Consider the following 24,571-nt stretch of genomic DNA (forward strand, 5'->3'; position numbering starts at 1 on the left):
TTCCCACACTAAGGTCTAACTCGTTTACCCCAAATGGTAACGACGAGTTATTGGGAAGAAGTCTAGACCTAGCCGAGGAAAGAAGGGAAAAAGCAACGATTCATATGGCTTATTATCACCAGAAGCTGAGACAAGGGTATGATGCCAATGTTAAGCTGCGGCCTCTAGTTCCAGGTGATCTCGTGATGAGGAAGATTCTCGGCAGCGCAAAAAACCCCTCTTGGGGCAAGTTGGGGCCCAATTGGGAAGGACCATACTGTGTCACATCCGTGGCCGGGATAGGCGCTTACTACCTAGAAGATTTGGATGAAAAAACCGTACCTCGACCATGGAATGTAAATAACCTCAGAAAATATTGTTATTAATGAAAATGGCTTAGCCCATGTTTTGTTCCGTGATTATCCTCTGCCTACTGATCTATCTACAACTATTCATAGTTTTAAACAGAACCTAAGTCCTGCATGGCTCCTCGGACCACAGACTTAGGGGAAATTATTACTTATGGCAACTATTCATAGTTTTAAACAGAACCTAAGTCCTGCATGGCTTCTCGGACCACAGACTTAGGGGAAATTATTACTCATGACAACTTATACAAGTTTTAAACAGAACCTAAGTCCTGCATGGCTCCTCGGACCACAGACTTGGGGGAAATTATTACTTATAGCAACTATTCATAGTTTTAAACAGAACCTAAGTCCTGCATGGATCCTCGGACCACAAACTTAGGGGAAATTATTACTCATGACAACTTATACAAGTTCTAAACAGAACCTAAGTCCTGCATGGATCCTCGAACCACAGACTTAGGGGAAATTATTACTTATGGCAACTATTCATAGTTTTAAACAGAACCTAAGTCCTGCATGGCTCCTCGGACCACAGACTTAGGGGAAATTATTACTCATGACAATTTATACATAGTTTTAAACAGAACTTAAGTCCTGCATGGCTCCTCGGACCACAGACTTAGGGGAAATTATTACTCATGACAACTTATACAAGTTTTAAACAGAACCTAAGTCCTGCATGGATCCTCGGACCACAGACTTAGGGGAAATTATCACTTATGGCGACTATTCATAGTTTTAAACAGAACCTAAGTCCTGCATGGATCCTCGGACCACAGACTTAGGGGAAATTATTACTTATGACAATTTGGAAAACTATTGCCTAAGGCAAATCATTTTAAGGTGTGCGCGCAGTCTAGCACCATTGCAACCCTCATTCAAATTCGCTATATGACATCCTCTTCACCTTGACCGTTTGTATCATTACTAGCGTTAAATAAAGGGATGGTACCAGCATGAATCCATGAAAACGAAGGAAACGTTCTATATTAATATTCCGAGATCAATACAAAAAGAGAGGTCCTTACAAAAGAGCGCAAAAACAGGACGACTCTCATTCAAAATAAAAATAATAATAATAAAGAGAGGAAGGAAATATAAAAATTAAAAAGCCTAAAAGCTAAGCCTTGGCAGGAGGATCTTCTTTCTGCTCTGGCTGGGGAGGAGGAACCTCGATGGTGGGGTCCGTAGCAAGATCCTTCGACTTGTCAGGCACGGGGACGGCATCAGGCACCGCCAAATCCTGCTCAGAAGCTGCTTGGACGCCGTCAGGATTCTCTCGGATCTCCTGAGGGTAGAAAACGTTCTCAGGCAGTCTTAGCGCCGAATCCGCAGGAACTCCTGCAGCATTAAGGGCCTGAGCCCATGAGATGCTGCAGTAGTCCCTGCACACCTCGGGGATCTCCTCGGATAGCCTGGCCTCCGTTTCTTGGACCCCGAGCTGGCGAGCAGCATTCTTTTCAGCCTCTATGGCCTCTCGGATCAGCTGAGCCTCCTCTCTGACCCGCCGCAGCTCATCCTCGACTTTTTGTAGAGCAGTCTTAAGATCCAGCACTGCCTGCTTCTCGGTGGCAAGGTTGATCTGGGTCGAGTATAGCTCTTTGCGCTGGTCCTCCGCCTAGGTCTCAGCACTTTTCAAACCAGCCTCTGCACTTTTGCGCCGTTTCTCCGACTCCTTGAACTTCTCCGTGAGTTCAAGGTGATCGTGCTTGAGGGACCCCAAGGCTTTCTCCATCTCCGTCCGAGACTGGGCCTCAGCCTCAGCCCGACTGCGATTATCACGACAAAATTCCTCAGCCACAAATACCTGCTGAGTAATCTGCGAACGAAACAAGATCGATTTAGAATTTAACAGGGTTAAATAAATTAATAAAACAGTAAAAGGACTACTTACCATCGCAAGATCCCTTTTGAGGGATAGGAAAATCTCGGGTTGAGAGAACCGCCTATAGGCCTCCATATCCCGAGGAAGGAGTAGGGGTTGCTCCAAGGCATCAGCCACGTACCCTGCTCGGCCCCGGTTGTACTCTCGGATCGACGAATTGTAGGGGATGGCAACCCCATCTAACTCCAACTTAGGGCTCCATGTACGCGGAGTAGCGCGCACCTCAGCACGGTTCTCCTCATCCCTGCTCTCCGAGGAGTTTGCCCTCTTACTCCTCTGTCCCTTTGTAGCCTTTTGCTGCTTAGCAGGTCGGGAAACCAGTTCACCCTCCTCAGGAATGTCAACCTGCCTCTTCTTTTTGAGGTCGGGGTTAACCTTGAGGCCAGGATCAGTAGGGACCTGAGGGGCGATTGGAGGAGGGTCCTGGGTTTGTGCCTTGGCAGGCGCCTTTGAGGACTGACCCTTTCCTCGGCTGGACATCAATTCTCGCAGAGACTTTCCCATATCACCTACTTCTCCGTCCGAGGAATCGTCCGAGCAGGTTATTATGATTGGACCGCCAGCCACGGAATTGCGGTCCTGCTCTCCTTCAGGATCAGAAAGCTCAACCACGGGGTCTTGCTGAACTTCCTCCTCAAAATAAAACTCGTCTATCTCTTCCTCAAGGGAAAGACGAGATGATTCGGTTTGCCCCTCAACCGGAACAGCAACGCCAGGCTCGACTGGCGGAGGTAGTTGCTCTGCTAGATAGGGATCTCGAACGCCGGGTAGTACGACTGGTGGAAGATCACGTCGAGCTAGGAACCCGGTCTTAGACACGTCAATCCTAGCCAACCTCGAACTGCCAGCCCTTATGGCGTGACCGATGGCTTGGAAAGAGCGGCTTAGAGGTTGATAGCCCAGAACCAAATGAGCCGCACGTAACTGTCCGTCCTCAGTAACGTAAATTTCCGACCTCAGAAGGTAGTTCAGCGCCGGCACATTCACGAAGTTTAGCCGAGGAGCGACGTGAACTTTATCTGCAAACGTCCAAGAGAAGTGGGATTAGTTCATGAAATTCTCCAATTGTAAAGAAAGCAAGAAAAATAACCCCCCCAATACTAAACCCTTTCCCCAAAAGGATTGGCCCTAAAGACGCCGCACCTGGGATTCCTGCCCGAGTCGGACAATGAATACCATCAAACCACTCCCCCGAAGCATAAGGAAATCATTCTTCACGGTCTTATTGGATACTGGAAGACAAGAGATCAATCTAACAACCTCGGATCGGGATTTAAGATAATACCCTCCGCTCTCGAGGCGGTGACACTCGTACAGATAAACCACATCGTGCCAAGTAAGGCCTAGATTCATCTGCTCGTCTAAGACATCTACACAGCCTAGTATCTTGAACATATTTGGGGCACACTAATGCGACGTCAACCTATGGTTGAACAGGTATTCCCTTGTAATCCTACGCATGGGAAGTGTCATCCCTCCCTCTATGAAAGCAATCATGGGGATAACAACTTCTCCCTCGCCTCTACATGTCAATACTCCTTCAAGAGGACAGTACTGCAGCCCCACCCCCGAGGGAATGTGGTATTTTGCCCTAAAGGCCTCCATAGCGGCCGGAGTATTTACTAATTTTTCGAATCTACCCATCTGAGCTGTACTGGAAGAATGAAAATAAAGACCGAGGAGAAAAACAAAGTCCGAGGAAGAAATCGAAGCGACAAAGCGAACGGAACTTACAGATATCTTCTCAAATGACCGATGAGGTGATCGGAAAGCTCTTCTATGGAGGGTGCTTCGCAGAAACGACTATGAAGATCTGAAGGAAGGAGGTGCTCAAGGATTTCTGGGCGCTGGAGTTCTCTAGAGGTCTCTATTCTGATGTACGGATAAAAAAAGAAAAAGGGAGCCTGTCTGACGTCTTATATAGCCGGGAGGAGAGAGAAAAGATCGATCTTGCCTAAAAAGTCGAGAAATAATGATGGCCGTTCGATCCACGCCTCACCGTTGGATGAAGGGGACAAGAAGCCTCCGGAAGTAAATGGCCGCGCCTCGTAAATTGTAGCGCGTCCAAAGTAACTGCCCGCACGCACGCCCCAAGCCCTCCTTACTTCCATCCTCTCACTGACATCAAAACCCCGCTTCCCTCCTTGGAAGGAGATAAAAACCGGAGTTTTGAGGGGCTATTGTGGGGCCAGGCCCAAAATAATGGGCTAGTTAAATACGGGCCCGTCCGAGAAGCATCGTGTCCGAGGAGAAGTCATAGCCAAAACATTATTCCAGCCCAACTGCAGTAAAAGAAACCTGTCCGAGGAGTAACACCTCCTCAGGCACTACGAAGTCCAGACCAAGAGCTCGCCTTAACCACTGCAGCTCGTCCTCCAAGCATATAAAAAAGAATAAAACCCAAAATATCTCATGGAAAGCTGCTACCACCACATTAAATGTGTCACAACCACCCTCTTGGCCGCATTAATGAGGAAAAGACCCCTGAACAGTACTACCTTGGCCACTGCTACTCACAAGGGAGTGATAAAGGTGTCTGATAGGACAGGTGCTCAAGTGGAGGCTTAGATGATCAACAAGTGTAAGATTCAGATAAGAATGAGAGAGCTATATAATGTAATGGAGTCCCTCAAAGAGGGGGACGGAGAATGTATTGGGCACTCAGGAAATAGAATCTTCTGCTGAATACCCATTCTTGTGTTTTTATTCCTGCAACAATATTCTCCATGCATCAGACCGACTAAGCTCACTGAGGCTAAGTTCTTTGACCCATCCTCTACAAGTATTTATTGTGTGTTGCGCCTTGGGCCAAGGCCTGATCAATAGGGTTTGGGCCAGGAAAATCGTGCAACTACAGTGTTAAATTACCAAATTTTTTCAAAATTTTAAATTATTAAAATATAGTAAATTCAATTATTTAACTACATACTTCAAATAAAGAAAAAGTTTGTAAGCATGAACAAAATAAGGAACGAATAATTTTAAAAATCTTGCAAATTCTCCTATTAAACATCATTTTCTTTTTCTTAAAGAGAGGGGATAGAGGAATTTTAATTCGGGTTCTCCCATGAGAGAAACCAGCAGTTCTACTAAGCAATAAAATATACTAGCTTCTGGGCACGCACAAGACTCTTCTATTTTTTGGGTAAATTTTAAAAATTTACATTCATTATAATTTAGGATTATAAATTTTCAAATAAAAAAAATAAATAAAAAACCTAGGGGTGTAATAAAAATCTGATAAGTATTATGTGTTTGTTGCTGATGTGCAACTGACAAAAAATCTATTTCAATTAGGAATAATATGTGGGGAAGTTTTATTGTACACGTTTCTTTTTTATGAGAAATTCTATTCAAAAAATGTAGGGAAGGTAAATACGTGGGGAGTTTTTTAAGCTATTGAGTAGAAATATGAATTTATTAGAAATAGGAAGGCATTTCAACGTAGAAGTAGGAATTTATTATTTTTGTCAATTTACTATTTTAACTCTATTTTTAAGTTTTAGGTAAGAATATTTTTGATAGTAAAAAAAAAGTAATAACTAACTTTCTTTTGTAAATTTACTATTTTAAGCCTATTTTTAAATTATTGGTTAATTAATTTGGGGGTATTTTTGACAGTAAAAATAAAGCAATAACTAACTTTCTGAATTTTCATAATATATACAGATAAAATTAGCCATAGCTCACGCATTGCGGGTATATATTATTAACAAAAATTTTGTTTTAAATAATATAAAAGCCTTTTATAGCTCTATTATTCATTACAACTAAAACAAATATAGCATAAAAATTTAATATTTGACTTGGAATGGAGAAAAAAAATGCAAAAGCATCGAACAATACACATCAAATTCTTTATAGAAAAGATACTAACCAAATTCTTTTAAAAATTGAAACAAAAAAGCGTTTGTTAATATCTTTTCAATTAAATTCATCATCCAAACCAAAAGATTTTAATCAAATCCATGACTAGTGTTCACAATTTTAAGACCTTAACACTATTTGATAATTGTGGGGTCTAATAAGTTGTGGCCCTGGCCCATTTTTATATTGGGGCCCAAGGCCCGACCCAAGGAAGGTTGTGGCCGAGGATAAGTAATAAAAGTCCAAATAGTCTTAAGACACAGCCGAGGATGATTCTGTCCTCGGCATATCCGAGGTCCCCCTAGAAGAAGGGCAAAAACGGTATAGGAACTGTAGGGACACGATTTTTAACGACTCAAGGTTGACGTTGGGCTCGTGTGTAAAGGGCCCGAACAATATGATTTGTAAAGAGTGGGTTTGGAAAGGCCTGCCTTTGGGCGCTGGGTTTCGGTCTGGTCTCGGTTTCATGAGCAATCATACAAAGATGAGTTTGGACTACATAGCTGAGCCTTGCATCAATATAGTTTGGAAGGTTTGACTCCTCGGAATTAATCCGAGGAGCATCACATTCTCTCCATTCCTCCTTCTTCTTTCTTCTTTTTCCGGGGCCTCTCCCCCCCCCCCCCCTTTTTCCTCCTTTTTTCCCTTTTATACTAATATTCGATTTCCCTTCTTCATCTACGTGTCAGTTTCTCCTTGTTTGGGGCAGTTACTCGTCCTATCAATCTTCACGTCAGAATGGTTGGGAAAAGCTGGATAGCATGGTATGGGGTATGGGCTTGTCAGGTGCTGGGCTCACGTTATGGTGTTGGCAGCTTTCTAGTTTGTACTGCTATTATACTGAGTTTATCCTTTTCTTCAGGCGTTTTTATGAGGTGTTGAGCGTGAGATTGTCCTCAGCCACATCCTTCGGCCTTCAAGGAGCTTTCATCGCGCGTCCTCGGCAGTAGAGCTCCTCGGCCTAGGCTTTGGGCCCTTAATACAAAGTAGGCTAGGACCTTAGACTTCGGGCCCCACAGGAACAGTTTGGGAAAAAATCTAAAATATCTATGTCAATAGAGAAGGGTACGCTGGATAGTATAACGACCAAGGACAAAGGGAAAGCTGCCCTTACTGCCATTCAATACTCTGCACCTGACAGAGCCATACTCTTCAGCTTTTATAACCATCCCCAACCACTCTGGGTATGGGCTGATGGGACAAGTATTAGTCCTGGAAAGTCGAACCCACACGTGGACGTTGGATAAGGGATATAGGCTAGTATAAAAGGAAAAGTAAGCAATCCAGAGAAAGGAGGCTGGGAAAAATGGCCAAAAACCAGAGCCTCCCAGCCCGCCTCCTGGAGAAAAACTCCTAGAGTGAACACGATTTAACTATGTATGAACACCACGGAAAACTACTGTCTTGTGACCAAGGCCTAGCCTTTCAAACCCACGCTCTATAAATGATATTGTTTGGGCCTTTTTACGTGCGAACCCAACGTTATTATGGGTCGTTACAAATTGTGTCCATACAATTGGCACCGTCTGTGGGAAAGGCTTGTGTTTTGGCACAGGAGGTAGGTTGAGACAGTCCCCTTATTATTTCTAGCAGCCGGTTATAGTGTTCTAGCGTAAAGTTCCACTAGGGGCTATGTTTCTTTACTAGGGGCTGCGCTTCGTAGCGTCAGCAGCACGGATGGTTTTAGGGGCTTAGCCGAGGAGCTAATTCCCCTTAAACCAAGGTCCCACGCCTTAGCCGAGGGGTTAATTCCCCTAACTACTTAAATATCAAGTTTTGGATAGAACCAAGGTATTGCATGGTCCTCGGACTCAAACCTATGGGGAAACCAACTACTTAAATATCAAGTTTTGGACAGAACCAAGGTATTGCATGGTCCTCGGACTCAAACGTATGGGGAAACCAACTACTTAAATATCAAGTTTTGGACAGAACCAAGGTATTGCATGGTCCTCGGACTCAAACCTATGGGGAAACCAACTACTTAAAAATCAAGTTTTGGACAGAACCAAGGTATTGCATGGTCATGGTCCTCAAACTCAAACCTATGGGGAAACCAACTACTTAGAAATTAAGTTTTGGACAGAACCAAGGTATTGTATGGTCCTCGGACTCAAACCTATGGAGAAGTCAGCTACTTAAGAAGAATTCTAAGTCGCTCAGTTCTCGGACCAATTACCAGAAAAGGTTAAGGCTATGAAAGTTATTAGGAAGATGGCGAAACGCCTTATTACTCAGCAACCTACAGGGGCTGTACATTTTTTGGGTTATATATCCTCGGATGATTACTTCCTACAGGGCATAGAGCATTCAACCATCACCTCGTTCAAGTTTTGGGTATACAACCCATTTTCAGGTCGGTCTTATTGTACACGATACCTCTAATAAGTTCATAATAACATCTTTTTTCTTAGTAAGGGATTTCGGTCCTAAGTATTGTTTTCTCAGGTCAGCGTCATTATGCCAGACAGCTCTAATAAGCTCATCATAATATCTTTTTCTTTCCTTCTTAATAATGATTTCTGCCCAAAGTATCATTTGTTCAAATCGGCATTATTATGCCAGATAGTTTCAATAAGCACAGAGCAAGGTCTTTTTGTTAACTGGGATCTCGGCCCTAAGCATCGTTCATAGAATAAGAATAAAAAAGAAGTCACAGGATAGTACGTCTATTCACGGCATAACCATTTCAAAAGGAAGAGATAGAATATACAAAATAGAGCAAAGATGATTTTTATTAATATAAAGTGGTATTACAGCGTACAATGAAGGGCTTAAACCAACCTATATAGAAAACGAATTACAAAATCAATAAAAAACAAAACAAACAAACAACCAGAAATCTTTTTAAGCTCTGCTCCCAAGTCTTTCCAAATTCGGCCCCAGTGGCACCCATATTGAGAGGAGAACCTTCCTTGGTGGAAGAGGAGAAGAAGAGGAAGAAGGAAAAGCACCAGGATGGATCTGGTGATGGGAAAGAAGAAGAAGGGGAGGCAAAAGGAGGCACCAGTGAAGGAAGAGAGGAAGAAGCAGGGATACTTTGTCCCCGCGTCAGTCCTGACTCCTAACACGTTGGTGTCATATTAGCTATGCTCATAAGAGAGCAGCTGGTACTGATAATGGGTAACCCCAGCTCAGTTGCGCCAAAAGTTTGACGCGACGAGCCCCTGCTTCGGATTTTGGCTGAAAGGAGAATAAGAAGTATTTTGAGTCTCTGCCATCCCTGCCCTGACCGAGCCAGTTTGAGCTTCACAAGAACGTAGCATTTTTTGGAAGGGTATGGTCTCTTCATTCACGCTCCTATCTTGGACGTATCACAATTCAAGGTGAAAGCGAGCGGATAAGGGAAACTCTGGGGGAGGCTAAGGGTTTACAGACTTTAAAAGGATTGAAAGGTCTCTGTGTAAGAGAGGTAACCTCTTGCTTTCCTTCTTATATGAAGGGCAAAACGGGAGGCATTTAATCTGTCCAAATTTCCAAGAAACTCTGTAAAACGAGAATATGCCCACTCCACTTCCCCACGCTGTCAATAACCGTCGAATTTAAATGGTCTCGTAAAGGGAAATCATTAAAGGCGCGTTTCGGATAATGAAACGGCAGGAACGCATCATGAATGAATTCAAAGGAATGTCTCGTAGCCCGGTATGTTTCCTGGATAGATGAAGAGACATCCACATTGATGAAGGGCAGAGCTAAACGAGCCGTAATAAAGGCTTGGCATTACCAAAACCCTCCTCTCTGACCAAGAGGTCGGACAGCAGGGTTTTGAGGGGCTATTGTGGGGTCCAATAAGTTGTGGCCCTGGCCCATTTTTATATTGGGGCCCAAGGCCCGACCCAAGGAAGGTTGTGGCCGAGGATAAGTAATAAAAGTTCAAATAGTCTTAAGACACAGCCGAGGATGATTCTGTCCTCGGCATATCCGAGGTCCCCCTGGAAGGAAGGGCAAAAACGGTATAGGAACAGTTTGGGAAAAAATCTAAAATATCTATGTCAATAGAGAAGGGTACGCTGGATAGTATAACGACCAAGGACAAAGGGAAAGCTGCCCTTACTGCCATTCAATACTCTGCACCTGACAGAGCCATACTCTTCAGCTTTTACAACCACCCCCAACCACTCTAGGTATGGGCTGATGGGACAAGTATCAGTCCTGGAAAGTCGAACCCACACGTGGACGTTGGATAAGGGATACAGGCTAGTATAAAAGGAAAAGTAAGCAATCCAGAGAAAGGAGGCTGGGAAAAATGGCCAAAAACCAGAGCCTCCCAGCCCGCCTCCTGGAGAAAAACTCCTAGAGCGAACACGATTTAACTATGTATGAACACCACGGAAAACTACTGTCTTGTGACCAAGGCCTAGCCTTTCAAACCCACGCTCTATAAATGATATTGTTTGGGTCTTTTTACGTGCGAACCCAATGTTATTATGGGTCGTTACAAATTGTGTCCATACAATAATTATTCATGAATCTTTGTGACCCATCCAATTCTTTCTTATGAGCACATAAAAAATAATTTCACCAAATAAAATACAATCCAATGTTCTTAAGTTGTTCTATTTTAATTTCAAACTTCTTGTCATATGAGTAAAAATTCTTTCACGAAATATATTGTTAGCTGGCATTTGTAGTAATAAAGAAAATATATAATACCATTAAGCCTAAGTTTTGTTATTGATTTAAGTTTTGGATTTAAAGTATAAATGACTTACCCTACAATAAATTTTTAAAACTAGGTTCGCTTTTTATGGCATTTTACTTTCTTAAATTATAGAAATAAGATAAAGAAGGAAGTCCCAATGAAGAAATCTTAAAGAACAGTAGAAATGGTTAATTAATTAATGTCATTTTTTAACTGGATCAAACCCTTGAAGACATTCTTCCATCTAAATTGATCTTGAATGACAACCGCTGGAAGATGAAAATTCTTTTTTTTAGAGGCGACGACCTAATATGTTACGTAAGAGCATTTACATTTGTTATCTTCAAACTATTTTATTTTACTATTTTCAAAAGTTATTTTATCAATTAGACCGTACAATTTTATAACACATCTAATATTTCAACTTTTTCTCGTCAAAAAAAAAAAAAAAATCTCAACTTTTATTTTCCTATACAATACATTATAATAATATATTTATCTAATAAAATATATAACCCAAAACCATCTCTCTCCTCTCTCTCTCTATTTTCTGTCTCTATCTCTCCCTCTCTGTCTCTGTCTCTCTCAACCTCAATCTCACCACCAGGAACAAACCCAAAACCCAACACAACCACCCTTCAAACCCAACCACCCCACCACCTCCCAACCATCAACAGCACCACCACCACCTGCCACCACCATCATCAACAACACAACCACCACCCAAACCCACCACCCCACCACTGCTGCACCACACAAATCAACCCAACAAATCACAACAAACCCATACCAAAATCACCCAAATCAACCCAACAAATTACCAACATAACCAACTGCCACCACCACCAATCCAAACACAACACAACCCATTGCCACCAAGCCAAATACCACACCGGGACCAAAACCCACCACTACATGAATCAAAACCCCCTATAATCTCCAAGAATCAAACCCATAGAAAAAACCCATACCAAAACCCATCCAAGAATCAAACCCATAGAAAAAAAAATTACAATAGATCAAACCCACTGAAATCTCCACCGCAAACCCACTGCCTGCAAGCCAAACCACCGATCTCAACCCACATCAGCCATCGCACACACAACACCGAAACCAAAAAGAAAAAGAAAAGAAAGATAAAATAAAATTAATCAATTTTTTATTTAAAAAATATACATCATTCTTCAATTGCTACCACTAGTTGACGTTGTCGATCAACCCAAAATTACACCATTTAGCCACCTTTGATGATACTCAATTTCCAAAAAGATAAAAAATAAAATAAAAAAATCGCCCATATGTGTTTCTCCATTTGGCTGCAAAATAATGAATATTGCCGATATCCATGCCGATATAAGAGAGGAAGGAGTGAGTAAGACAGAGACAAAGTGTGTTGGGAGAGAGGGAGGGAGGTTGGCTTGAGAAATGAGAATAGAGAAAAGTGATTTAGATTTCAAAGAGAGAGAGAAAGAGAGAGAGAGAGGAGAAATTAATAAAATATGTGGTTCAAGTTTTACAAGTTGCTAAGTACTGTCATACATATAAGACAGTACCATAGCACTATTGCAAAAAAAAAAAAATTTGGTAAAACTATTGCAAAAAGTTTTGTAATTAGAAGATCAGGTAATGCATGTTATTTGTACTTTGATGCTAAAATATACCATAGTTTGCTATTTACAAGTCTAGATGTGAATGCTTTTAGAGCATCAGCATTGAAGAATGCTACTCTATCCTATTTTACCATCTCAAAAAGTTACTTTATCAATTATACCATACCATTTTACAATACACCCTACATCCAAAAACTCTATTATTTTACTTTTTCATTAAAATATTATTTTTTTAATCTTTCTTTATTATTTCTTTCACATCATCACTTTTTTTCAACTAAGGGGTGGAATAAAATATATATATATTTTTTAGCATAGTGCTACAGTACAATTCTAAGTTTAGAATTGTACTGTAGCACTATTGCAAAAAATTTTGCAATAGTGCGGTTTAGCATTGTTTGATGCAAGTGTTTTTGTGCTCTAAAATGTCAAAAATGCCTTAAATATGGCTTTAGCATTTTTCAATGCTAGTGCTCGGGCCAAGCTGGGGAAAAAATTATGTTGAGTTATTAGATTAAAAAGTAGTTCTAGCTATTTCTTGTACAAAAATGGACTTGATCACGTCCCAAGTAACAAATATGTTTTCTACTTCTCTTGTACACACTTTTTAAAACGAAAATAGTAACAATATGTCGATCCAAAAAAGGGCATAGCCTTTGTGGAACATAATGGATCTGCATAAAAACAAAGAATTTCCCTTTTTTGATTGATGAGGCGGTCACCCTCTTCATAGGTTAGACACCGTCATAAAATGAAACTTGTCATTAAAAAAATAGATAAGAAAAGAAAAGAAAATTAATATACTACAAAAGAATATGACATCACGAATGCTACTCAAGATCCAAAATATACACCAACACAATGAAAAACCCAAAACAGAATGTAGATGACAAAAAAAATCATCACATAAAATAACTGACCAAAAATCATATTACCAAAAGAACTAAAAATAGACAATAAAACAGAGTAGCAATCTAGTGAGAGCATTGAGAGAACAAACCAAGAAAGCAATAATTTAACGACCAATCTACAGCAATACATTTTAGGGCAAAAGGGAAATTACTCCTGTCGGATGCCATTGCCATGTGACCTTTGGAATTCTCAGACTATGATTAATGTTGAAGAATTACCACCAAAAAAAAAAAAAAAACCTTGAAAAAAAAAGTAAGTTAAATATTTTTTATTAATTAATATCTAGATATATATAAAATGGTACCATTTAAAATTTTCCATGAGGTCCCACAAAATATTGAGCCAACCCTGTAAAAATAGGAGTTAGGACATCAAACGGCGTGAGAATTTACTTGTCAACAGCGTAATTTCCTATTAGATTTGATATTATATTTATCCAAAAAAAAATATCCTATTAAATTTGATTTTGGGAATTATTATTTTCACACTTCTTGTTATTTTTAGACCAACTTCTGTAATATGATGGAATGGATAAAGGATATATGATCATAAGTATTTCAAACTAAGAAAAAAAATGCCACCACATGTACTTTAGATTCCATATTAGCTAATAATTAGTGTCCCTAAAAAAAGAGGCTATATCTATGGGGGTTCGGGTTTGGGTTCAAGTGCGGGTGAGGGTGTAGATGTGGCTGTGGCCCGTGCGGGTGTGGTGTGGTGTGGTGACTCGGCAATTTTTGAAAATATAAGGTGTGGGTGCGACAGAATATGTCTTTTTAAAAATTATTGAAAATATTTTTATTCATATTTTCTATATTTTGCTAAGCACACTTTTTCATATAATTGTAAACATATACCAATTTAAAAGCAATAGTAGATAATAATTAAAACATGACGTTCATAAATTAGAATGCAACCCACAAGTTTAAAACTAAAACATTCCATGATGTTCAGAAATTAGAATACAACCCACAAGTTTGAAACTAAAACAAAATAAAAGATTAGTGTTCAAGATAATCAAATACAAATGTTATCATCATTTTCAAGATCAATAGTTTCATTTTGAACTTCACTTTCACTAGTAGTAACACTAGTGCTAGCATTCCTAATAACCATGGCCTCCAACTCTGGTTCATCAAGTGTAAAGGTAGCATTCTCAAAAATTCTAGCTCCTCCATGTAGGTCACTCTTATTCCAAAGGTCTCTTGCAATATCCCATATCTTTGTTGCTGCATTTACGTACTCCTCATGGTGCCTTGACAAGAGTTGAAGATTAGAATGCACATATACCAAATCCTCAACATGTGCAAGAGCCATTTTGTTTCTTTTTAAGGAATGAATGAATTTGTATGTACTCCAATTCCTCTTAGCACATAAGGATGAACAAAGTTGTCCAAGAAGTTTAAAGGCAGGAAACCTCCCTCCTGAAAGTGTATCAAACTCAATTTTCACCATCCTTAATTCATTCTCATCTTCTAAGTATTGCTCCAAACTCTTGCTCTTTTCTACAGAAATTTTCGTAGCATATCATAAATAGGTCCTGTGAATTCAATGATACAATTAGAGCTGTCCAGATTGATCCGGTAACCCGACCCACCTGAAGAACCGACCGGACCGGACCCGACCCGAATCTGGCCGACCCGATTGCTCCGGCGGGTCGGTGGCGGGTCTTCACCACTAGAAACCGATCCCGGCGGGTCGGTTTCGGTTTTCCTCCTCTAAACTCGAAACACCCAAACCGACCGAAAGATTTCCAGATTCTAGCCAAAATTTCCAGATCTCGGCCAAAATTTCCAAAATCTTACGATAATTTTCCAGAATCCAGCGAAGAAACCCAGATTCCGATGATATTTCCCTTAGATCTAGTGAGATTTTGACTGGATTTAGAGAAATCTCATCAAATCCGGTAATATTTTTGCTGGATCTAAGGGAAATCTCTCTAGAATCTGGATAACTATCGCCGGAATCTGTGTTTATTCGCCAGATCTGTGTTTTTTCACTGTTTTCTCGCCGTCTTCTCAGATTTATGACTTCGATCGACCTACCTGCCACCTGTTGATGGTCTGAACCGCCCGAACCGATTACTCCGGCAGGTCGGCAGCGGGTGCATTTTTTTCTCACCCGATTCCGGGTTGGGCACAAACCCGACCCGAACCGACCCATGGACAGCCCTAGATACAATCAACAACATCCTACCGATGATCACTTAAAATCAAATCTTTCACTTTTTGAGCTTTTCCAACATCATCCTTCCTATAAGAAGCTCATCAGTCACTAATAGCCATGGCTTGAAGGCATCTTTTTATCAACTTCAACCTTTTCAGCATGACAATAACCGAAGCAAATCTAGTATCAGCAACTTGGAGCAGTTTTAATGGACAAAATTCATTAAACATTATCAACCTCATTGAATGGTTCATGATAAAAACACGTTAGAAGGATGCATCATCAGCAATACGTATAATCCAAATACGTTCCTCATATGTAACTTCATTCTTTTCAGTGTTTTTTGCTGCACAAATATCCTTCAAACCTAGATTGAGAGTGTGGACAACACATGTTGTCGAAAATATTTTGGGATACTCACCTTCAATAAGAGCTCCAGCAGCCTTCATCACATTAGCATTATCAGTGATGACTTGGACAACTTTTTCATATCCAATCTCTTTTATAGCATCCTTTAACAACTCAGCAATAAAATGTTTGTCTTTGTATTCACTTGACCCATCAATTGCCTTTATAAACATTGGACCCCCATCTGATGCAACCATTATATTAATAAGAGGTCTCTTTTGTGGATTTGACTATCCACCAAAAACTATACTTACACCATTTGCAAGCCAAGAGTCCTTAATTGGTTTCAAAAGTCTTTCAACATTTGCTCTTTCTTTTTGCAAAAGTGTTGTTCTCAAGGCATTGTATCCAGGAGGAATATAACTCGGAATGTTATGGGTAGCAGCATATGCTTAGAAATTACGATAATTTGGGTCCCTTGCAAAGTGAAATGGAAGTCCACCAATATAAAACATCCTAGCAATTTTACTATTCAATTCAGCTCTAGCACTATTTTGAAATACTCTCTCCAAAGGAGAATTCGCAATCACCTTCCTCCTCTTACCATCAACCACTGCATCAGTACTACCACTCCATTGTCCCTAGAATGAGGGAATAGGCCCAGGGAGAGGTGGGGGGGTAAGGGAATTCAACTTTTGCGTTCTCGCTCTAACTTATCATTCTCAACCTAATCATGCACTCTCTGCATTTACAATCTATGGCCCGATGTCACTTTTATACATGCTTTAATACCTTTACCACTAATTTTTAATAAATGAGCCTTAACCCTAGAATAGGATCCCACAAAAGTTCCATCACAATTTCAATTTAAGTTGTTTGACCTACAAATAATTTGACAAATATATTATAACTAAATAAGAAATCAAGAACTAAATAAGAAATCAAGTAATCAACTCAAGTCTCAACATTACAACTTATATAAAAAATTAAAAAAATCAGATAATAGATACATATTGAGAGACAGATATAGAATGAGCAATAGAGCATGTGAGAGTATAATGGAGAGTGAGAATGAAAGCAAAATACCTGAGTAAGCTTGGGACTTGGGTCAGTGAGCTTGAGGCCGAGATTAAGACCGAGAGATGAAGAGTGAGCTTAGGCAATGAGGCAAAGGAGAGATTTTGAGTGAGTGGCCGTGGGTTAGGGAGTGAGAGAGGAAAAACGGAGAGTGAGAGAATGAGAAAGGCAGAGAAATCTGTCGTTTGAGAGGGATAAGGGTTTTTTTTTTTTTTTTTTTTTTTTTGGGGGGGGGGTTTAAAGTTGCTTCAAAGTTCAAAACATTGAGTTTTGTATTATTATTATTATTATTTTACTAGAATTTCAACTTGATTCAAAGGTGGTTTCGACCTGATTCGGCCCAAATCGGTGCAAAACTGCAAACAAAAAAAAGGACACGCCACTAACGCATGTGTAGCGGTGTCCACTGCCGCATAGCTCGTCCGTGCGTGTCAGGTGCGGGTGTGGTGGCCTTGCAGCTACACCCATGCTTCCTAGGGCTATATTAGATTTTGAACAATATGTAACTAAAAGCCTTATATCTCTCTGACTCTCACTGTTGTAAGCTGCACCTTTAGAATTAAAAAACAAAAAACAAAGTAGATGCCTTCTTCCTACCATCTTATGGGCAATAATCTATTTTTTTAATAATAAAATTAGAAAAAAAAAAAAGGACAATAGTCTATTGGTTCACAGCTTATCACAATCTGCCGCATTAGTACTATAACCCAATATAATTCTCTAAGAGCATTCCCAACAAAGAAGGTATATATAATTCTCAAAAAATTCCCAATAAAGAAGGTATGATTGCTAAAAATTGAGTTTAGCAACTTATTTCAGAAAAAACACACTAGATTGGTATACTCAAAAATTTTAACAACTGAGCTACAGTTGGCTGGTATAAATAACAGCCTACTGTGGCTCAACACTTAAATAATAATAATATTTTAATACTTCTCTCTCATTTCTTCTCTGTTTTCTTCCTTCCTTTTCTCCTCACCGTTCTCATTTTCTTCTCTCTTTTCTTCTTTCACCGGCCTTTGGCTTTCTTTCACTTTCTTCTTTCACCCCAAGAGAAAAACTTTGAGATTTTGGGTTTGGGTCTGAGCAAAAATCAAAAGAGGTGGGGCTGGTCGGAGTGTGGTGGTGGTGGTTGGTTGTGGGTTTGTGGAGGATGGCCAGTCGGAGCGTGGTGGTGGCTGGTTGTGGGTTTGTGGAGGTGGGGCTGTGGGTTTGGGATTGTGGAGGTGGGGTTATGGGTTTGTGGAGGTGGTGAGTGTGGGGTTGTGGGTTTTGAAGGATGGCCGGTTGGAGCGTGGCAGTGTTTGGTTGTGGGTTTGTCGGGGTGGAGTTGTGGCTTGCTTCAGACGAAAGAGAAGAAAAGAGGAGAAGAAACAGAGAAATGAATAATTAAAAAAAAGGAAAAAAAAAAAAAAAAAAAGAATGGGGGAGAGAAATGAATAAAAATTGAATAGTTTTTTAGGTAATGTAAAAAAATAGAAAATTTGAAGCAGGATATATTGTAAGTTGTGTTGATAAAATAGCTTTTTTAAGTTGTTAAATGTTAAAAAATTTTCGATTTTTATTGTGAATGCTCTAATTAGCTGTAAAATTGTAAATGTTGTCAGCTTTCAGCTTTCTTGTGTGTTGCACTAACGGCACGTGTGAAGACGGTCGGAGACCATTATCTTCAGTATTATTCCAAACACAGAGGTATGTTAATGTCATTTACGTTGGCTTCTTTTGTCCTTCAATTTGATTACACTTTTCCTCTAAAAAAAATTAACAAAATTTGTTTACACTTTCGTTGTTGCCATCGTTTTTAATTGGCCTTTATTTGCCTATACTCTCAAGACAGCAGCCCAACCCAAAAAGAAGCAAAAAATGGATTTCTTACGGAGACCGTAAAAGTATTCGTTGAAAAAACTGTGGGTTACACAATTGCAGCAGTCGGACGTCAGATTGGTTATCTGATTCGCTACAAAAAAAATGTTGACATTCTAAATAACAAATTTGACGATCTCAAAGGTGCTAGAGATGGTGTGCAGCGTAAGGTTCAAGCTGCTAGTTACAATGTAGAAGAAATTGAAGCTAACGTCCAGAGGTGGCAGACACGTGTTCAGGGGATCACTGCAGAGGTAGAAGAATTCGTTGAAAAGGAAGGCCAAGCAAAGTTGAAGTGTTTTAATTTGAAGGCCCGTTATCAGATTGGAAAAAAAGCACACAAGATGGGATTGGCCGTCAAGGAACTCAAGGATGAGGCGGACACGTTCGATACAGTAGGCCACCGTGTCCCTATAGATGGGGGTACTACTATTTCTACTAAAGGTTATGAGGACTTTGAATCAAGAAAATCAATTTTTGACGGAGTTATGAAGGCTCTAAAAGATGATACTATTACTGCCATTGGGGTTTGTGGGATGGGCGGCCTGGGCAAAACCATGCTTGTTGGAAAAATTGCAACACAAGCCATGAAAGACAAGTTATTTGAAAGGATTGTTACGGTAGTTGTAACCCAAACTCCAAACTTGAAACAGATTCAGAAAGACATTGCAAAAGAATTAGAGTTGAAGTTTGAAGATGAGGACACTGATTTTAAAAAAGCACATTTGCTACGCGAGCGGTTGAAGAAAGAGAAGATCCTTTTAATTGTAGATGATATTTGGAACAAGATTGACTTGGACGCTCTTGGAATTTCTTTCGGGGACAATCGCGAAGGAAGCAAACTATTGCTAACATCTAGATTCCGAGGTGTATTAGACAAGGATATGGATGTTGAAAAGATATTCCAAGTTGAAGTTCTATCAAACGAAGAAGCTAAATTCTTGTTTGTAAAGATAGTGGGCGATTTTGCTGAAACCTTGAATTTCCAATCTACCATGGTTGAGGTTGTCAAAGAATGTGCAGGCTTACCGATTGCAATTACAACAGTTGCGAATACATTGAAAAATCAAAAGAACCCAAATGTTTGGAAGGATGCCTTGCAACAGTTAAAAAGGGCAAATCCAACACAGATCAATGGGATGCATGAGAAGGTATACTCGAGTATAAAGTTTAGTTACAATTTTTTAAGTAAGGAAGCGCAATCTTTATTCTTGTTCTGCAGTTCATTTGAAGAAGATATGGTCATACAAATAGATCTCTTATGGAGATATTTGGTGGGTTTGGACTTCTTAGAAGATGTTTATAAAATGGAAGAAGTGAGGAATAGGGTCCACACGTTGGTCGAAATTCTAAAAGATTCTTGCTTGCTGTTAGAAAGTTATAGGAGTGGTACATTTAAAATGCATGACGTCATTCGTGATGTTGCCATACATATTGCAGACAAAGAAAAGAAAATGTTAACCATAAGAAGTTCAGATGATTTGGAAAAATGGTCCAATATGAAAAAAATGAATGACTCCATTGGAATCGCACTTTTTGAAGCCAAGTTTAGTGAGCTTCCTGCAAGGTTGGTGATGGTACCGAAAACAATACCACCAATGAGTCACACGTTCCTCGTACGATTACTAATGGCACCTGCACAATGAAAAAGAATAACCTAGCGGGGAGTACCGGTGTGGTACCAGCCAAGTACCCTCCGAAGGTCAAATTAGAATTATTCTCACTGCTCTAGAGTGCTAGAGAGGGTAAATTACGCGTACCTCGGTTTGTGAGGGTGCTTGGGTTTTTATAGTAGAGAGGGCTGACCCTCTTTTCCTTGGAGTAGAAGTCTTTTCCTTGTAGGAGTCTCCTTGGGCGTATTTTACGGGATTCTTTCCATATAGGAGTCTTTAGGTTCCATGAAACGTGGGGAGCAAGTTATTTACTTATACGTGCAAGATGGAAACTTCATAGACTGACACCGTCAGTTTATGTTATCCCGTCAGTATATGCTCACTCCGTAAGCTTCAGGAAGTTCGGCCCTGTGGAGTTCTTCTGCCTTAAATCACCGTCAGCCTAGAAGGTATGCTGACGGCAAGACCATCTCGTCATCCTTGTTAAGTCGGCATCTTCACTTACCAGGTCTGCACCGTCGCCTTTGTCAGGTACGTGCCGTCACCCTTGTCAGGCACGTGGCGTCACCCTTGCCAGTGTTTTTATCCTCATCATTTGCCCCCTACTCCATATCTCCGTCACCCTCTGCACTGACGGGTTATGGAGTTTGTTTTCAAAAGAGGCAGAAACATCGCGTAGATCTGAGCATTTAATGCCCTGGACAGGTGGCTCGTTCCCATTGGCCTTACTCCTGACGAGATGTCGCTTCGTCTTCCGCGCCATTTTTTCCATGTATATAAACAGCGTTTTCAGTCATTTTTCACTATTTCAACCCTGCTGAATTTGTGGAGAGACAGACCGTCGCTCATCTTTCGTCAGCTTCACCACCGTCACTTTACCGTTGCTGTCTCTAGAGCCATCCAGAAGGCTTCCATACCGGTGAGTTTTCATCCTCTCTCCTTTTTCTTTTTATTTTCTGGCTCATAAGTGAGGCCGTCATCCTAGGTACTTAGTTTGAACCCGTCACTTGTAGGTAGTCAGATGTCGAGTGACGCGTCTTGTGACGAGTCGTCAGTCCGCGAGGGAGCGGGCTACGACGAGGCCTTTGGTTCTGGAAATGAGTCAGAGTTCTCCCTCCCGTCAGAGAGAGAGTCGTCAGCCCAATCTCCTGACAGTGAAGAGAGTTTTGCTGAGGGAGAGGGGGATGAGAGAAGAGGGGATGAAAATGATGGGGTTGGATTGGATGTTGACGGGGATGGCATAAATGTTGACGGGGATGATAGTGACGGGGCTGAGAGATCCAGTGAAGGGAGTTCAGAGGGTTCCGGAGATAACCGTCCCTTCATTCTTCCTGAGGATTGGGCCGTCAACAAATTTTTGCCCGGGATGAGTGGTAAGGTCTTTAGAGAGTTACGGGTTCGCTATCAGATCCCAGACCACATTCCCATCCGTCTCCCTAGAGAGGGTGAGAGGTGTTACTCCGGGCGGACAGCTGACGTCGGTATGTATGACGCCATGTTTGCTGCGGGCCTGAGGTTACCGTTGACGGCTCTGCACCGTCAGCTAGCTGATTTCCTAGGAATATCCGTCACCCAGATTGCCCCAAACGCCTGGAGGACCTTTATAGGAGCTGAAATCCTGTGGGGCAGCTTTAGTGGAGGGCACCGTCAGCTTACACTTGGAGAATTTTTTTATTGTTATAGGCCTCATCACATTGCCTCGTCTAAGGGGACTTATCATTTTAATGCCCGAGAGAAAGGGCTACGGTTAGTGTCAGATATGCCTGACTCAAATAGGAACTGGAAGAGTAGGTATTTTTTCGTTGAAGGGACAGACTGGGTGTGCCGTCAGGAGGAGTGGGTGACGATGCCCAGTGGTTACTTTGACAATACTTGGGCCTTTGTCAAGGATTCAGGTTAATCCCGTCACCCACGAGGCTCGTGCGTTTTTTGAAGTGACGGTGCTAACACATTATTATTATTATTTTTTTTTCAGCTTATACCCGTCCGCATATAACTGACGAGCAGGAGGAGTTCATCCATCGGGTTCTAGAAATTCCTTTGGAGGACCGTAAGTGCAGGGATTTGATTACCCTTGACACCCTCCATCTATACTGTGGGGGCCCAAATCCGTCAGCGGAAGCTCGCAGGTTGGAGGAGTTTGCGCGACGTCGTAAGTAGACTTTTATTTTTCCGTCAGTTTCATTATTTCCGTCACTTTTCCTAAAGTGTTTTCTTTGTGTTGTAGAGATGGATTCTGCGAAGCAAAGGATACGGGCTGCCGCAGCTCGTCAGAAGGAGGAGAGGAAGGCCAAGGAAGCAGGGGGGGAAGCCTCGTCAACCCCCACGGCCGTCGCCAAAGTGGCGAAGAGGAAACCTGACGGGAGTGACGGCCGACCCTCAAAAAAGCCTGCCGTTACTCCGTCAGTCGACCCATTGAAGGAAAAGTCCCCTCCGACGTCTGGCCATGGTGCGGGAAAGGGGGTGATGACTTCCGCTGGTCCCGTCCCTGAGGGTCCGTGCCGTCTCCTAACCCACAAAGAATATGCCGTCGGGGAGGTTGAGTCCCTGATAAAACCAACGGACATGGAGCCCTGTGATCAAGTAGGGACGGAGGATTTAGGGGCGTCGGCCCTCTTTGATCTCTCCAGGGTAAGTTTCTCACATTTTTTGGGTTGAACATGCCGTATCTTGTTTTGGCGTACTTTTTATCTGACGGATATGCTCTTTCAGGCCTTGGTTCGTGTCAAAGCCCTCCGTGACCGTTGCGTGGCGAAGGAGGGGGTCGTCAGTCGAGTCCGCAGCCATAACAAGAACTTGCTGAATCAGCAGGCTCAGTATAAGGAAGCCGTCCGTATCCTGAACCAGGAGCTGCAGGATGTTAATGCTAAACTGACGGCGGCCAATGGCGAGAACGTCAAGCTCCAAGGAGAGGTGACGGCTCTGGAGGAGAGGCTACAGACGGCGGGGGCTGACGCGATCAGGGACTTCAAAACGTCGCAGTCTTTCATCGACTCATGTGGTCAGTATTATGGCACTGGGTTTGATGATTGCCTTCGTCAGGTTGCGTCGGCCTTCCCGGATCTGGACTTGTCTGGGATTACAATGGACGATGGAGACGACGTCTCTCTTCAGCCCGAACCCACACCGGAGCATGACGGCAGCGTCGTCCTGGCTCAGCCTGCCGCTAATCCTACTGCTTCCGATTCTCCTGCTGTTATAGTGGACGTTGAAGACCGTCTTGCTGACGGCAATCCTGCTGACGTTCCTGCTGCCTAATTATGGCTTTGTAGTTTGCTTCTTTTTTCTTTTTTCATCTCTTCTGGAAAACAGTCGTAATTTTTAGACAGTTTTAGTTTTAAACAGTTTTAAACAATTGTAGTTTTAAACAATTGTAATGTTTAAGTGCCCTTGACGTTTATGCATAGTTGCACGTATTTCATTTCCGTCGCTTTTATCTCTCTCAGACAAACGTTGGAAATTCCCGGCTTTTTAAACTGTTTGAATATCCCGTCAACTTTACGACCGTTGGTTTACAAGTTGTCTTTTGACATCTTTGTTGGTCCGTCAGTTTTGAGGACCTTGCCTTTAAGATGGTTATTCCACCTTATTGGACCATCAGCCCTTAGGCTGTTAGTCTTTTTGGGCCGTCACCTTCTTGGCCTTGGCCCTGATGTCATTTGACATCGTTTTAGCCCGTCAGCTTTTTAGGTGTTGATGTCTTTTGACATCTTTTTCGATCCGTCGGCTTTTTAGGTGTTGATGTCTTTTGACATCTTTTTCGATCCGTCGGCTTTTTAGGTGTTGATGTCTTTTGACATCTTTGTCGATCCGTCGGCTTTTTAGCCTTTTCGGACCACTGTTTTCTTGGCTTTTTTAGCCTTGATGCCTTGACATCTTTCATTAGTCCGTCAACTATTAAGGCCTGGGCCCTGTGATGGTTACTCCATCTTATTGGACCGTCGGCTTTTTCTTTAGTCCGTGTGTAATGGACTTAGTCGTTTTTTGGGCTGCAAACTTAGTGGACCGTCGGAAGGAAAATACACTTCAGCAATTTCTGAATAGAACTCCTCTTATTGTCATGCATAAAAATAATTAAAACCAAATCCTGCCCCTTGGGCTAAAAAAGTTGTTGCGAAAAAACTAAAATAAACGATAAATCTGAGGAGTTAAACTATAATTTGCTGAAAAAATAAAAAAGGGGTTGGTCTTCATGCTGCTGCTCCTATTGGTAGTACTTCCGTAGGTGCTCGGTGTTC

General features: G+C 41.5%; 2 protein-coding genes across 8 annotated transcripts in view; both read left to right on the plus strand.

Moving 5' to 3' along the window:
• The window catches only part of LOC126698785 (probable disease resistance protein At4g27220), a 171,541-nt gene that overhangs the window by 6,614 nt on the left and 140,356 nt on the right, over positions 1-24,571 (plus strand). For 3 of the 6 annotated variants that reach the window (XM_050396220.1, XM_050396223.1, XM_050396222.1), the window contains exons 3-4: positions 18,465-18,549; positions 18,691-18,864. Coding sequence is in view for 2 of the 6 variants with exons in the window: in XM_050396221.1 (XP_050252178.1) it covers positions 19,065-20,287 (1,223 nt within the window). In the remaining 4 variants the exon portion in view is untranslated. Of the gene's footprint in view, positions 1-18,464; positions 18,550-18,690; positions 20,288-24,571 lie in introns of all 6 variants that reach the window. The other 3 variants (XM_050396221.1, XM_050396225.1, XM_050396224.1) reach the window with 3 other exon arrangements.
• LOC126698787 (uncharacterized) lies at positions 22,200-23,763 on the plus strand. Of its 2 annotated transcripts, XM_050396228.1 has the most exons (3): positions 22,200-22,485; positions 22,561-22,964; positions 23,046-23,763. In XM_050396228.1, the coding sequence occupies exons 2-3, from the start codon at positions 22,563-22,565 to the stop codon at positions 23,589-23,591; spliced, it is 948 nt and encodes a 315-aa protein (XP_050252185.1). In that variant the 5' UTR covers positions 22,200-22,485; positions 22,561-22,562; the 3' UTR covers positions 23,592-23,763. The 2 variants fall into 2 exon arrangements, with proteins under 2 accessions (XP_050252185.1, XP_050252186.1); XM_050396229.1 differs by having other exon boundaries at positions 22,200-22,964.

The sequence above is a fragment of the Quercus robur genome, chromosome 9, assembly GCF_932294415.1.
Source record: "Quercus robur chromosome 9, dhQueRobu3.1, whole genome shotgun sequence".
Taxonomy (NCBI): domain Eukaryota; kingdom Viridiplantae; phylum Streptophyta; class Magnoliopsida; order Fagales; family Fagaceae; genus Quercus; species Quercus robur.

What these genes read in the sequence shown, in the direction of transcription:
- LOC126698787 (XM_050396229.1), top strand. Translation starts at nt 22,563, where the DNA reads ATGGATTCTGCGAAGCAAAGGATACGGGCTGCCGCAGCTCGTCAGAAG. An exon ending in CCCTCTTTGATCTCTCCAGG is followed by an intron (nt 22,965 to 23,045) that starts GTAAGTTTCTCA and finishes ATGCTCTTTCAG; the next exon opens with GCCTTGGTTCGTGTCAAAGC.